Genomic DNA, 16,739 nt, shown 5'->3' with positions numbered 1-16,739 from the left:
AATCTTGGTAAATTCAGATATTAGTACTGCATTTTGTGTGAGATGATTGATTTGGTTAGCAGCCAATCTAGTTCTCTTGCTTTTTCACAAGAGGATATGCATACCCAGTAGAAAATGCTGCTGAAATTTGGCCATGTGATCAATAGTAGATTGCAATGGAACTCTCTGTCTGATTGGCATGGGGGTTGGGAGAACACCCTGATCACCTGCTATCTATGCTGTTGAACCTCAGACAAGTCCACGTAAAAGGGTTCGCTTGTGATTGTAAGTATTGTATGGGTAAGATTTTTGCAATACAGAGTGACCCCCCTCTCCCCCCCGTATCCGTGGAATCATTTTGCGCAGTTTCAGTTACCCGCTGTTGAACGCGGCTGGAACATATTATAGTGATCATTGCATAACAAGGAACAAGGAGACTGCTGGGAAGGTACATTTGCTATTAAGATGAATGGGTTCGCTCCTCTCCACGGTTACGGGTTTCTGTGGTACATCTAGGAATGTATTCATCCCCTCCATACCCTACCACCACCCAGATCCAACCTTCCAATTTGGCACTGCCCTCTCAAACTGTCCTATCTGTCCATCTTCCTTCCTAGCTATCTACTCCACCCTCCTCTGACCTATCACCCCCACCTTTATCTACCTATTGCATTCCCAGCTACCTTCCAACACCTCCGTTTTCACCCCCCCCCAACCCCAATTTATCTCTCAGCTCCCTTGAGCCACCCATTCATTCCTGATAAAGAGCTTATGCTCGAAACGTTGATTTTCCTGCACCTCGGATGCTCCCTGACTGGCTGTGGTCTTTCAGCACCACACTCTTCCATAAACGTCTCTCCTGAATCGTCTGGCCCTAATTCTCAGACTATACCCCGTAGTTCTAGAAACCCCAGCCAGTGGAAATCGTTTATCTTCATCTACCCTGTTTTTACCCACTAATATTTTGAAGAATTCGACCAGATCACCCTCAAACCTTTTAACCTCAAGAGAAAACAGGTCTAATTTGTATCTTTCTCCCAAACCTAACCCCCTGAACACCTGCTATTCTTGTAATGGAAAGTTGGTTGGAGGATTGGACTCTAGTTTCCCAGAGACACTGGTCCCTTCGCAGGGACCAGTGTCTCTGGGAAACACTGGTCCCTTCACTCATCCCAGAGAAGAGGAGAGGAATATGTATTTGGAGATGATGTTATTTGATCTTTGCTGGAACAACCATAGGACTATAATTTACATCCCAGGCCTCGATTGTGCCAAAATCAACCAGGATTCTTGATGTCCAGTAAATGCTGTCTAATGACCCTTTATGGAAAATATATGTATTTATTTTGCAGAAGAGGCTCATTTGTGTCACACCACTGATTGTCTTAATCATCTGAAGACTATTTCTATGAGTACTATGACTACATTGGAGGGCTGCTGGCAACTGTCTTCACAATAAGTGTGCAACATTAAGGGGGAAGTTGAAGATGAAAAAATAAAAAAGATGAACATAAGGATGAAAGAAAGCAACTCTGTTCTAAAATTTATATTTTTAGTAAAGCAATAATTGAATCACCATCTTTAAGACAAGCCTGTCTGTTACTGAGAACCACAGTATTGTAAATTGAGTGCTCCGTTTACACTGATGTTTTGTTCAATACAATTGTACTTTTGTTACTTGCTTTTGCACCTACATTGAAGGAAAGCAAATTGTCCTGCAGTACAAATAACTTCAACAATGGTGGATGAGTTTTCCTGAGATGATGAAAAATTGGTGCCTCTTGCATGCTGCAGTTTAGCAAAGAAATCTTCTGGGACAGTTGTAAGTCTGAGAATGAGAAACAATTTGTCTTTGATCTGAAAATATGGAAAGACAATTGTATACTGTAGATTGATAACTTTCCTTTGGAATCCATTGTCTACAAGGTACCTGCTCTTGAAATTGTGCCACTTAATTGCAAGGTGCCTCTCCTCTGGAGTTGGCTGTGTTTTGTTGATTGTTTTTAAATGGTCTCTGTTTTAAGAAAGTAACCTGTTACTTTGCAACTACGCAACTTTATGATAATGTGATAAAAGGTTCTAATTTCAATTTATGATCTGCAAACGCCTGAAAAGTGTAAAGGGAAGTAGGAAGGCAAATTGAGTTCCCAAGGAGACTGTATCAAGAGTACGAATATCATTGGTCTCATGATCCAGCAGACCAGTTTAATACTCAGGACATGGAATCCAGTTCATCGTAGCAGCTAGTAGAGTTAAATTTTAAATCTGGAAATAAAACTCGTGACGATGACACACACAATTTGAACGGAATTTGACTTTTTGGCCCCCAAGCCTGTTTTGTCATTCAGTAAGATTGTGGCTTATCTGTTTGTTTCAAATTTCACATTTCTATCTACCCCTGCTAACCTTCAGTCCATAAGATCATAAGGTATAGGTGCAGAATTAGGTCATTCAGACCATTGAGTCTGCTGTGCCATTCGATCATGGCTGATGTTTTTCTAAACCTAGCTCTCGCTCTCTCAAATGCACTCAATGATTTGTCCTCCACAGCCCGCTGTAGCAATGAGTTCCACAGATCAACTACCTTCTACCTTTTAAAAAAAAAAACCCCTCCTAATCGAAGTTCTAAAGTGTTGTCCCCTCACATCTCATGTTCTAAACTCTCCTATGAGTGAAAACATTTTCTCCACCTCCACTCTGTCCGTGCCTGGTAAGTTTCAATCAGATCCCCCTTCAGCCTTCTAAACTCAACTGCTCCTCGTATGATAAGGTCTTCATCCTGGGATCATTCTTGTACATCTCCTCTGGATCCCCTTCCAGGGCAGCACAGTCTTCTTTCGAGGCCCAAAACTCTTCTCTGTATTCCAAATACATTTTGTCCACAGTCTTATACACTCTCAGCAGTACATTGCTGTTGTATTCTAGCCTGCTTGAAATGAATGTTAACATTGCAAATTTCTTCTTAACTGTCCACTGAACCTTAATGTTAATGTTAAGAGAATCCTGAACTAGGACTGCTCAGTCCCTTTGTGCTTCAGATTTCTAAAGCCTTTTCACATTTAAAAAATAGTCTATGGCTTTTTCTTCCCAAGTGCTTAACCTCATACCTTTCCCACTTTGTATTCCATAGCCATCTCTTTGCGCATTCTTTCCTAGCCCATCCAAGTCCTTCTGCAGCCACTTTGCTTCCTCAACACCAGGCCCACATCCAACTATCTCTGTGTCATCTGCAACCTGAACAAAATGCCCCCGTTCCTTTGTTCAGATCACTAATGTGTATGTCCCCCTGCCTGACAGTATACCAAAAATATTCAGAGACCCTGTCTTCACCACCTTCTGAGGTCTGTCCAACTTATTCTCATAAGAGAAACCACACATTCCAGTTATCAGTATTGTAACTCTTCCCTTAACCACCTCCAGTGTAGTTAAACCTTCTTTAAAGGATGAAATCAAAATATTCTAAGCATCCTATAAAGCTGAAGCATAGCATCCTTTTTTTTGCTCAATTCCTTTCATAATAAAGGATAGTATTATATTTGTCACCATGATTACATGCTGGCTATGCAAACTAACCTTATATGATGCATGCAGTACAACACAAATCATTTTGCACCTTGGGCTTCCACAGTCATTCTGTTTTCATTTTTCCTGCCAAGGTGTACAACTTGTAACTTTGTACTCCATCTGCAAGATGTTTTCCAACTCAACCTGTTTATGTCCACCTACAAACTCCTTTTGTCATCTTTGCAAGATACTTTCCCACCTGCCTTTGTGTGGTCTACATACTTAGCTACCAAGCCTTCGCACATGCACATTACTGATATAAACTTTAAAATGCTGATACCACTGCAGGAATCCATATGTCACATTCTGTCAATAGATAACGATCTATTTGCGCGTACTTTTTTTTTGCCAGCTAATAATGATGATGCATTCCCAGACAAAGAGCTTTTACTTTCCACGATAATCTTTGATCTGACATTTTGTCAAGTATCTTCTGGAAATTCAAGAACTAAGTCTGTTAGCTGTCTTTTATTCACAGCACAAGTGCATGTTACTCCTTCAAAGACCTCCAATAAATTGGTCAAACATGATTCCTCTTTGCAAAGCCACACTGACCTTCTCCGTTACCTTTGGTTTTGCCACATGGGAAAAGATATACATCTATAACCTCTTAAATTATCAATCCTAACACCTTCCCCATGACAAGTGTCAGACTATAATTTCTTGTTTTCTGTCTTCCTACTTATTTGAATACAGGGGTTATTATTTGGTCTTTTCTAGTCTGATGGAACCTTTCATGAATTCATGAAATTCTGAAAAATTAATACCAATGCATCTATTACCTCTTTAGCTATCTCTTTTAAGATCCTAGGATGAAATCCATGTAGAACCAGAGACTTGTCAGATCTCAACTTCTCCAGTTTATTAAGTACCGCTTCCCCAGTGAATGCCCCTCTCCTTTTTCTTTTCCAATTTTACAGCAATTATTCTATTGGCTTTGTGCCTTCTATAGTGAAGACAAAAATAAAAATAGTGGTCAAGTTTATCTACCATTTCTTCATCAACTGTGGGCTCCCCGTTCGCGCACTCTCATGGTCTTACATTCACTTTGAATGTTCTCATCCTTTGTATCTATTTTCAAATTCCTAGCTAGCTTCCTCCTATACTCTAATTTCATCCATGAAACCAATATCTATTGTCAGACGTACCAATTTGCTGGATTAATATCCTTTAGGGAAGGAAATTTATTGTCCTTCCCTGGACTGGCTAGTTTATGACTCTTGAGTCTAAATTGTTTTTCTTTTCAAGTCTATTTCTTGTGCAGTAGTCACGATAGGTGTGAAGCAAAAATCTTTGACTACTTGTCTCTTTTTTTTTAGCAGGAAAAAGTACAGCAGGTTAGGCAGCATCTGAGGAGCAGGAGCATCTATGCTTCAGGAATAAGCCCTTCATCCTTGCGCGAAACGTCGAGTCTCCTGCTCCTCGGATGCTGCCCGACCTGTGTTTTTTCCAGTGACACAACCTTTGACTCTAATTCCCCAGCATCTGCAGTCCACACCTTTTTTTAAGCATTGTTTAAAGCTCTTTACAGTACAGTGAATTCACAGAATTATTATGGTGCAGAAGGAGAGGCCATTCAGCCCATTTCCACAACTCTTTGAATGAACTCTATAATTACTGCCTTTCTCCTGCCTTTTTTCTGTACTCCAGCTCATTTCTTTTAAAGTAATCATACAATGCCTTCTGAACTGCTTCCATTAGACTATCAGGCAGTGCATTCCTGCCTTAGCTGCTCACTGTGTGAAGAAGCTTTTTCTCACATTGCTTTTGCTTCTTTTACAAACTCGTTAAGTTTTACAAGTGGGGACAGTTTCTCTCTGTCTCTGCAGGACTTGGAAAACTTGTATCAATATCCTCTCATGTTTATCAGCAAGGGAAAACGTTCAAACTTCTCCAATCTATATTTGTAACTGAAGTTATCAGTTTCTCATTCCAGAATGAGAAATCTCATTCTCGTAATCTGCACTGTCTCTGGTGCATTCACATATTTTTGAAAATGTGGCGCCCAGATCAGCGTTCTATGTAATTAGAAAACTTCCTTCTTATAATCTCTACCTGCTACATTTAATGACTGCTGCACATGTGCACTAAGATCTCTCTGGCCCTGCACACCCTGTGGATGTACCCATTATTTTATAGTTTCTTCAAGTTCCTTCTACCTTATGCTTCTACACATTGAACTTTATCATCCCACTTCATCAGTTTGTTACTGCCTTGTAAACTTCAAAATTGTGTAATACACACCAAGGTCCAGCTCATTCATACATATCAGAAAAAACAGATCTCCCTGAGGAGACTCCCTATAATTCTTCCTCCAACACAAAAAATAACATCCATTAACTAATTCTCTGTCCCCTGTTACTTAGCCTGTTTAGTATCCATGTTACGGTTCTTTTTATTCTGAGCTCTAACTTTGTGCACAAGTGTGTTGTGTGATACTGTATCAAACACCTTTTGGAGGTCCTTGTATATTACATTGACAGCCTTCACATCAATTACAAAATTGCAAAATAAGCAAAGGGCAAAAGGAGGGGAGGAAATAACTGTCACTACTGAAAAGGTGTTGGTGAAACTAATGTGGCTAAAGACTAAAGACGGAGTCTACAGATGACAAAAATAGTTAGGAAAGAAAGTGGTGACAATGACTGAGGGATATAAGATAGGTTATGGGAAAATTTGAAATAATACGCTTTGGCTGGAAAGTCGAGAAATTGAACTCTTAAATTGTGAAAGACTATAGAACAGAGAATTTGGGCACCCATGTCCATGAATCTCAAAAAAACAACATCCAAGTTCATTGGGTACTAGGAAAGTCAGATTGAATGTTGGCCTTGATTTTAAAAGGAATGGTGTATGAAAGTAGGGAAGTTTTGATAAAACTATACAAGGCACTAATCAGACCACAGCTAGAATGCTGTGAACAGAATTAGGTCCTTATCTGAAGAAAGATGTAAGGATTATTTTATGAGAAGAGGCTGAGCAGGTTGGGCTTGTGCTAACTGGAATTTAGAAGAATGAGAGGAGACCTTATTGAACGCACAAGATTCTTCGTGAACCTGACAGGATAGATGTAAAGAAGTTGTTTCCCTTGTGAGAGTCTAGGACCAGAGGGTATAATTTCAGAATAATTGGTTATGCATTTAAGGCAAAGATGAGAATCTGTTCTATGAGGGTAGTGAATCTGTGGAGTTATTTACTACAGAGGGCTGTTGAGGCTGGGTCATTATGTGCATTCAAGGCTGAGATCAATAGTCTTTCAATCAGTGAGGGAATCAGCCCTTATGGATGAAAAAAAAGGAATATGGACTGGAGATCCTTGCTGATCTGCTAATCCTCATTGAAGGGCAGAGCAATAGACAATAGGTGCAGGAGTAGACCATTCTGCCCTTTGAACCAGCACCACCATTCATTATGATGATCATCCTCAATCAGTATCCTGTTCCTGCCTTATCCCTATAACCCTATCCAGCAGACTGGATAGGCTAAATGGCTTACTTGTGCTCCTGTATCTTGGGTCTTTCAACCCACTCTGCTATCTCTGCAAAAAATTCCAAGCCCGTTAAGCATGGTTTTCCCTTAAGAAATCCAAGCTGTCTGTTATTCATGAGCACATATTTCACCATTTGACTGAATTGTTTCCCACCATCAAAGTTGAACTAAACTAAAACAAGGAACTGCAGAAGCTGGAGATCTGTATAACTGAAGTTAAATTGGTTTGAATTGAGGTATTTCCAATATTTCCCTGTTGTTTTTGATGATTTACATATCCTAAAACGTGAAGATAAAGCTTCACAAATAATTTGGCTTGACTGAATATTTTGATTATTTAGAAAATGGCTGACTTGGGGGCTACTGTTTGAATAAGGGGCATTTTTATGTTAATCACATCAGATCAGGCTGCTGGATTCTTCTCGAAAGGATTCTTACTGGAAGCTTAATGTTTATCTTCACGTATTTGAAAATATGATACTGTTATGTAAATTAGTTTGCAAATGTGCTGTTTTTTACTTCCACAGTTTGAATCCTATCAAATTGGTGGCATCAGGTAAAAGGAGTACTGTAGCTTTATCCTCCAAAAGACCGAGAACTGTTGCTTGTGAGGTGAACTACTTATGTTTGTTTAATGGATAAACTCTAGTTATGCTTTTCCATGTTAAAAGTCAGTAACTCCTTACTTGGAAATGACAGCTGATCTTCAAAATTTTCTCTAACTAGCATTTATGTATTTACCTTGATGCTGTAGTGGAGGTGTTTTCTGTCTTAAATGAGCAAGGTATCTAGTTCAGTTTGCATCATGTCATTTGAAATTATTTTGGCAGTTTTTGCAACTAGCACATCCCTTTCTACTCTTGACATCTCGAAATATACACATGTGCTGTTCACCATTTTTCCACGTATTTATTTTAGCTCTGTCCCAGCTATGGATGGTCAGCAGTCGAAGGTTCCCACCAATGCAAGTAACACCATAAAAAAATAGAAATAGGAGTAGGCCTTTTCACCCTGTTAAACTTTCATCACCATTCAATTGTGGCTGATCTGGAATTCCTCATGTCCACTTTCCTGTCATTTCCTTGTATCCTTTGATTCCCTGACTGATCACGAATCTCTCTCTCTACTTCAGCCTTAAATATGCAGGAAGCCATGCTGTGACTATTCCTTATAAGTCGGTTCTTTGCCAAATGTGAGAAAATCCTGACCCTAAAAATCTTCCATTATTTTCTGACCACTGATGTAATGCTCACTAGCCTGTCGTTTCTTAAATTCTTTCTGAAACAAAAGAACAACTTTGGTTATTTTACAGTCTTCTGGGACATCATCTATGGGTAAAAAGGATACAAAGATCTCTGTCAAGGCCCCAGCAATCTCTTCCAGTATCCTGGGATAGATCTTATCAGGCTTAACTACTTTAATGTTTTTCAAGACACCCAATCTTAATATTGACGTGCCCCAGAATAGAAACATAACCCTCTTGAATTTTACTCTCCTAGGTGAATACTGATGCAAAGTACTCTGTAAGGATCTCTCACACTCCCTCTGGCTACTTGCGTAAATTCTCTCCATTGTTTTTAAGTGGACCTACCCTTTTGCAATTAGCCTCTTGCCCCTAATATGTGTAAAATACCTTTGGCATTCCTCTTAATAAGGACATCTTGTGGCCTTCTTTTAGCCCTCCTAATTTCTTCTTTTTGTTCTGCTTGCTTTGCATTCTTCAAGAACCTTCTTTGACTTCAGCTTTTTAAACCTTTTTCTATTTTGACGAAACTTTCAATAACTTGTCATCGAAGGTTCCAGAATCGTGCCATACTTATCTTTCATCCTTGCAGGAACATGCTGGGCTAGAACTTTGATCAACTGCCCTTTAAAATATTCCCATGTGTCAGGTGTGGGAATGGCATTTGTTATGTACTGAGGGTTAGTATGTTGAAAATATGATGAGAGCCATTAAAAAATGACGATTTTTCTTCAAATTAGTTACAATATTTGTTCTGGAATTGTTTGAAGTGTTTGGTACACTTGAGAGAATTGATTTTCTTGGCTGATCTATTTATTTTATAATCAACCTGTTCAGAGATCCTTTTATACACCTGTAGACTAGGTGGGACTTGGACTAGGGCCATCTGGTTCAGAGATAGGGACATTATTACTACACCGCAAAAGCCCTTGGCTGATAGATTTAGATATTTTATAATCAACATGTACTGAAATATTAACACTCCTCTCTGGAGCAGGTGGGACTTGAACCTTGGCCTTCTGACCCTCTGTGATAGGGACACTGCTGCTGCATCAAAGCCCTTGATTAGATTAGATTAGATTACTTCGTGTGGAAACAGGCCCTTCGGCCCAACAAGTCCACACCAACCCTCCGAAGAGCAACCCACTCAGACCCTGACACTTACCCCTTCACCTGACACTATGGGCGATTTAGTATGGCCAATTCACCTATCCTGCACATTTTTGGACTGTGGGAGGAAACCGGAGCACCCGGAGGAAACCCACGCAGACACTGGGAGAATGTGCAAACTCCACACAGACAGTTGCCCGAGGCGGGAATTGAACCCTTCTTTGGCGCTGTGAGGCAGCAGTGCTAACCACTGTGCCACCGTGTCTGACTGATGAATAAATTATCCAGTTCATGGTGAAATTCACTTGATTATTGCTTAAACTTTCACCTTTTTTAATGTGGTACATGAGGGTTGTCATGATTTGTACTTAGTCAAGTCTCCTATCCATAACTTTTTGAACAACAATTTGTGAAATAAAAATTGTTTTTATGCGACCCTAATAAGGTAATACTGCTTTAGGTCAATTTGCTGTAGAAGATTCCAAATCCACAGCAATAATTTAAATGCATTCAATGAACAATTCGAATAACAAAAACAGAAAATGCATAAAAATAGAATTCATTTTCAGCAACTTATCCTCATAGCTATAATATCCAGAATTTACAAATGGTCTGTTATTGTTGACTGTCAGCACCATCTGTAGTGTAGTAGTGTTTGTGATTACTTTAGAGATTTAGTAGTATCCACAAACACTTTTATATAAATATTCATGTTCCAATAAGTGGAGAGAATGTGCACACTACTGGTGTTCCAGTTAATGTTATGCACAGACTATCCATCCGGGCTATAGCTTTATTAGCTAAGGATATTTCCTACAAATTCCTCCTTATTATAACCACATTTGAATTTTGATGTTTTTTTGAAAAAGAGTAGTAGTAGTGGCAGTATATTTTAATGCTGCCAGATTTCTTGACCCCATTCCTAAATAGATCTCATTATGTGGAGAGTTGCGGATGACACTAAGGTCAGAGTTGTGGAGAGTTTCGAAGGATGTTGTAGGTTAGAGAGAGACATAGATAAGCTACAGAGCTGCATTGAGAGGTGGCAAATGGAGTTTAATGTGGATAAGTATGAGATGATTCAATTTTGAAGGAGTAACAGGAATGCAGAGTCCTGAGCTAATGTCAAGATTCTTGATAGTGTAGATGAGCCAAGAGATCTGTATCCAGGTACGTAGATCCTTAAAAGTTGCCACCCAGGTTGATAGGGTTATTAAATAGGCATACAGTATGTTAGCTTTTATTGGTAGAGGGATTGAATTTCGGAACCACGAGATCATGCTGCAGCTATACAAAACTCTGGTGCAGCCACGTTTGGAGTATTACGTACAGTTCTGGTCACTGCATTATAGGAAGGCTGTGGAAGCTGAGAAGACTTAGTAGAATGTTGCCTGATTATGGAGGGAAGGTCTTATGAAGCAAGGCTGAGGGACTTCAGGCTGTTTTCGTTAGAGAGAAGGAGGTTTAGAGGTGACTTGAGACACAAGATAATCGGAGGGTTAGATAGTTGGACAGAGAGCCTTTTTCCTCGGATGGCGATGGCTAGCACGAGGGGACATAGCTTTAAATTGAAGGGTGATAGATATAGGACAGATGTCAGAAGTAGTTTCTTTACTCTGTAGTAGGGGCGTGGAATGCACTGACTGTAACAGTAGTAAACTTGCCAATTTTAAGGGCATTTATATGGTCATTGGGTAGGCATATGGACAAGAATGGAACAGTGTAGGTTAGATGGGCTTCAGATTGGTTATAGAGTCGTAAAGTCATAAGTTGGCACTACATCGAGGGCCGAAGGGCTTGTACTACGCTGTAATGTTCTAATTTAAGAAATGCAGCATCTATCTGTTGAGAAATTGACAACAGCTCAAGGGGATCCTGGAAAATGTTTTAGGTATATGTTCTTCAGCCTTCCTGTGTGACATTGGATAAGGGCATCTGTCTGTGACTATATCATTGCAGCTTTTGACATTCTCTTCACAGCCCATTTCCACAAAACCGACAGGAGGAGCCTTATCTGCACCAGCAGATCTAGATCTTTTCACTGAGCCAACTACAAAATCAGAGGACTCTGCTAAGAAGCCACTGTCCAAGGATTCTATCTTATCTCTGTATGGTACAGGAACAATGCAACAACAACAAGGCACTCCAGGTAATGTATTGGCATGGTTCAATGTATTAAGCATTGACCAGTGGTGCTTTTTGAGTTCACAAGAAACAGGATGGTTAATTTTATGGTGAATTCTAACTTGTCATACCAGTACCTTAAAGGAGTATTGCTGTAATTCTTTCAATGTTGAGTATCCTCCATTACAGGAGCGTTGTTATAATAGTTTAAGTAATGCTTACACTTGATTCTTTATAGGACGGTGATGGCATTGTAGTAATATGGCTAGATGAATAATCCATAATCTCAGATTAATCTTTTAGGCCGTGGGTTTGAAACATTTGAATTCAATAAAAATCTGCAATAAAAGGCTGGCATAATGGTGACCATGTGAATATTGTGGATTGTTGTAAAAACCAAACTCTGATGTCCTTTAAGATAGGAAATCTGCCATCCTCCCCTCGACTGGCCTACAGTAATGTGATTGATGTTTAACTGTCCTCTGGGTAATTAGGGATGCTGCCCTGGACAGCCACATGTTCATATCTTGTTGATTGATTGGAGCTGTTTGAGCTTTGGAGTTGGAGCTTCAATGACACCCTGTACCACTACCATGATCAGTGTGACAGAATGAAACAAATGAGAATTTTGTGAATAGCATGTTTCTAGAGATGGTTACCCTGCATCTCAGGTGCTGAGGGAAATAGTTGACTGCCAAACTTGCAAGGAGGTTCAGGCAGGTACACAGGAGCTCCATTGTACCTTGTTCCCTAACCAGTGCTCAGTGTTGCATCATCTGGGTAGTGGCAGATGTAGGTTTCTAGGCTGCAGTTGTGTTCAGGATAGTACTGGGGTCAAGAGTGCTGTGGGGGTGGGGGGTAAGGGTAAATAGCCACAATTTGTACTCCATATCAGTGACAATAATGCAGGTAGAAAGAGGTTCTGCAGGCAGATAACTTAGGGGTCTGAGAACTAAATAAAGAGCACCTGAAAGGTAGTCATCTCCAGATTGTTCCTGAAGCCACAGGAGCTTTTGCAAGTTCCGTTGGGGAGGTTTTAAATTAGTATGGCAGGGGATTGGGAACCAAGGTGAAGGCTTAAATGGGTCAGATTAAGATCAAGTTACGGGAGATAAAATGTTAGTTGGCAAATGTGACTCAGGAAGACAAAAGAAACAAGGATTAAAAAGCATCCAGCAAAAGAAATTGAGCTGTTTATATTTTAATGCAAGGAGTGTAACAAACAAGGCAGATGAACTAAGGGCACAGACACATAGCAGCATGTTGTTGTTACTATAACAAAATTTGGTTAAAGGAAGGGCAAAGTTGACAGTGCAATATCCCTGGAAATAGAGTTTTTAAGCAGGATAGAATTGATGATGAAAAAGAGGGGGGGATAGCAGTATTGAGTTGTGAGAAGGGAATGGGTTAACAAGTGATGCTTTATGGGGTTGAGCGTAGAAATAAATAAGACAGTCACATTTCTTGGAATATACTGCAGAGCCCCAAATAGTGAGCTAGAACATGTGTGTTGACAAATTGCGCTTATAAATGGGCAATAATAATAGGAGACTTTAACCATCCCAATATCAACTGGGTTACAAACTATATAAGAAGCAGAGAGAGTGAGGTTTCATGCACTACATCCAGAATTTTTTTTAAACCATCTGTGACAAGCCCAATGAGAAGAAATGTAATTCTGTATTTCGTTTCAGTAAATGAAGATGAGCAAGTGAATGAAGTGATAGTGACGACCATATTGAGGATAGCAATTACAGTTTGGTTATATTTATTATTATTATGGTAAAGGACAGAGATAAATCAGGAGTAAAAGTTTTAAATTAGGCAAAAGCAAATTTTACAAAATTAAGTGATTTGTCTGAGATGGACTGGAGAAGACTACTGAAGGATAAATCACTGGTAAAATAGCGGGAGGGACTAAATAGTGAGACCCTTACAAAGTCGATGTGTCCTTGCCAACAAATAAGAATGATACTGCCAAATCTAGATCCCCAGGGTTAAAATACAGGGAAAAATTATTTTTTTAACAAAAAGCTTATGGTAGTCAACATTGCAAATAGCCTAGAAGAGTACAGAAAGAAAGGGATAGAGTTTAAAAAAAGAAATAAGGAAATCAAAGACAGGGCACGAAGATAAAGGAAAAAACCCATAGATGTTTTACCAGTATATAAGGAGTAAAATGATGGTGTTACAAAGGTGAGATTGACATCCCTCTGATGATTAAAACCAAAACACCCAAATAGGAGCATCTTACCTTGTAATCTGATGAAGAGGTGTGGCAAGGAGTATAACCTATCTCTCACACCCCCAATCTGTTATAAAGGAATGATTACATGGAATGAAATCCTTTGATTCACTCTAGAATTGACAAATAACTAGTTATATATCTAACTCCAACAGTGCACAAGATAATTCAGTAAGTTTAGTCTCTTTCAATATTTTGTTTAAATTCTAAAATACCTGGTGAGAAATGTTTTGAAAAAATGTACATTTTGAGGTAGCTTCATAATGGACTTTCTCATTGATTCTTTGGCAAGAAAAAGAGTTGGATAACAATGCACTATAAAGTGTTTAAAGCCCTACTCACTACTTGATGTTTAAGACTGATCCTCATGATACTGCATTCAATGAATCCTAGCATTAGCTGAATTGAGAAAAGTTGGAGTTAAAATTCCTGTTGACAGTGAATGAATGTTGCAGCTTATGAGCTTCTTTAAACTGATGATCTCTTTACATGTCCCATCCGGAAGCTGAATTTTCCTAAAAGAAACTGAGCATTGAAAATGCAGTTTTGACTCCCTTATCTGAGGAAGGATGTTTTTACTATACTGGAAGTGCATTGAGGTTCACCAAATTGATTTATGGGATTGTTAACAAAACAATATACACTGCCTGCATATCAAAGTCAAATCAGTGTTTTTAGAATCATAGGATCCCTACAGTGTGGAAGCAGACCCTTCGGCCCAACAAGTCCACACTGACTCTTAGAAGCAAGAAAAGATAAAATCATTGGTAGTCAGACAATCCTATATCTGCTAGATTTATATATAAAATATGAATTTATATGTGGGTCATTAAGTGTGAAATGTGACAATCACCTGTATTGCATTTACCAACTGTGTACACTTCCAAGATAATCAGTGAGAACTTCCAGATTTGGTAAAAATATTTGTCATGATGCAAAATGGACAGAATGATGCCACTGATGGGGTCACCTATTTACTCTCTCAGAAATGAGTGATAGAAGCCAAACTACATGGCCCTGGCTCTTTTATTGTCTAGAAGCCCTTAGGTTCACAACTTTCAGCTGTCTTCAGCCTAAGGTACTATGATTCAAGATGGTTACTGTATAGGAGGTTTCAAATTCCTGGACTCCATTCAATATCGAGTTGAAGATTTTGCTCTGGTTTGCATTGTTCAAACTAAGACCTATCTCTAGACTCTGACTTGTTGATCTTTTACGACCTATAAGGTAAATTGGATTGGTATACTGCCCTACTGTTGTCTTTGAGAGGCATCAATTTTTTTGCTGATGTTGTGTTTTGCTGCTGATTTTTCAACTTGTCTGTTGCAGGCTTTTGGATTTTGTGGTGTCCTACAACAATTTCTGCCCTGCAATTGAGTCTAAACACCTACAGGCTCTTCATTTTTATAAAGATACATCAAAAACTCTCCAAAACTATACTCAAAACAATTTTGGATTTCATTTGTCTCCAAACACAGGACAACAACTCATTGGTGCTTCAGATGATTTAATCCTCCCTAAGTTGTCTTTCCATCATGTAACCTCAGACTGCTTCCTACTATCGCCATCTGTATCCTATTTATCAATTTTCTATCATGTCTTTATGTAACTGTAATTTGTATTCTTCCTCCATCCAGTTATGCAAATTTTGCCTTCCTTTCAGAATCCAAACCCCTCAATTTGTTTCCATTTTTACCCCCCTCACTCTCCTTTTTCTCTTTGCCCTCGCTAGACCAACAGTCTTCTATTTTATAGAGTCATGGGAACAGACCCTTCGGTCCAACTATTCTATGCCGATATCCTAAATGAATCCAGTCCCATTTGCCAGCCTTTGGCCCATATCCCTCTAAATGCTTCCTATTCATATACCTATCCTGATGCCTTTTAGATATTGTAATTGTACCAGCATCCACCACTTCCTCTGGCAGTCCATTCCATACACGCATCACCCTCAGTATGAAAAAAGCTTCCCCTTAGATCCCTTTTGTATCTTTTCTCTCACCTTAAATCCTATGCCCTCTAGTTTCAGACTCTGCTACCCTGGGAAAAGACTTTCACTATTTGCCCTATCGATAGCACTCATGATTTTATAAACTTCTATAAGTCACCTCTCACCCCTCTGACACTCTAGGGAAAATAGCTGCAACCTCCTGGCAGGCTGGTACTAAAGGTAAAGTTACATGGTATTGGGGGTGAGGTGGCAAGGTGGATACAGAACTGGCTTAGTCATAGGAGATAGAGGGTAGCGGTGGAAGGATGCTTTTCGGACTGAAGGGTTGTGACTAATGGTGTTCCACAGGGATCAGTGCTAAAACCTCTGCTGTTTGTCGTCCGCATAAGTGATTTGGAGGGAAATGTAGCTGGTCTAATTAGAAAGTTTAAAGATACAAAGATTGGTGATGTTGCAAATAGCGAGAAGGATTGTGAGAGGATACAGATCCGTTAGAGGCTTGGAGTTTAATCCAGACAAATGTGAGGTGATGCATTTTGGAAGGTCAAGTACAAGTGAAAATTTGGAAGGTCAAAACAAGTGCGAATGGCAGAATCTGTAGGAATATTGATATGCAGAGGAAACTGGATGTGCAGGTCCATAGATCACTGAATGTGGCAGTGCAGGTAAACGAGGTACGAAAAAAGGCTTGTGACATCCTTGCCTTCATTGGAAGGGGCATTGAGTATAAGGAAAGACTAGTTATGTTACAGTTTTACAGAACTTTAATTAGGCCGTACTTGGAATATTGCGTACAGTTCTTGTCACCACACTAGCATACGGATGTAAACGCTTTCAAAAGGTTGCAGAAAAGGTTGCCCGGAATGTGCCTGGTTCTGGCGATTTTTGCTGTGAAGAAAGGTTGGATAGACAAGGAGTGTTTTCACTGGAATGCGGGAGGTTGAGGGGTAACCTGATGAAGTTTATACAATTATGAATGGCATGAATAGAGTATAAAGTATGAAGCTTTTCCCCCAGGGAGAAGGGGTCAATTA

General features: G+C 39.5%; 1 protein-coding gene across 3 annotated transcripts in view; it reads left to right on the top strand.

Moving 5' to 3' along the window:
• Positions 1 to 16,739, top strand: part of smap1 (small ArfGAP 1) — a 225,258-nt gene that overhangs the window by 199,070 nt on the left and 9,449 nt on the right. For all 3 annotated transcript variants that reach the window (XM_072558021.1, XM_072558012.1, XM_072558002.1), the window contains one exon: positions 11,366 to 11,534. In XM_072558021.1, coding sequence (XP_072414122.1) covers positions 11,366 to 11,534 — 169 coding nt within the window. The remainder of the gene's footprint in view (positions 1 to 11,365; positions 11,535 to 16,739) is intronic.

Source organism: Chiloscyllium punctatum, chromosome 3, assembly GCF_047496795.1.
Source record: "Chiloscyllium punctatum isolate Juve2018m chromosome 3, sChiPun1.3, whole genome shotgun sequence".
NCBI classification, from domain to species: domain Eukaryota; kingdom Metazoa; phylum Chordata; class Chondrichthyes; order Orectolobiformes; family Hemiscylliidae; genus Chiloscyllium; species Chiloscyllium punctatum.
The sequence above is the reverse complement of the archived record's forward strand: the minus strand, read 5'-3'. Positions and strand labels throughout refer to the sequence as shown.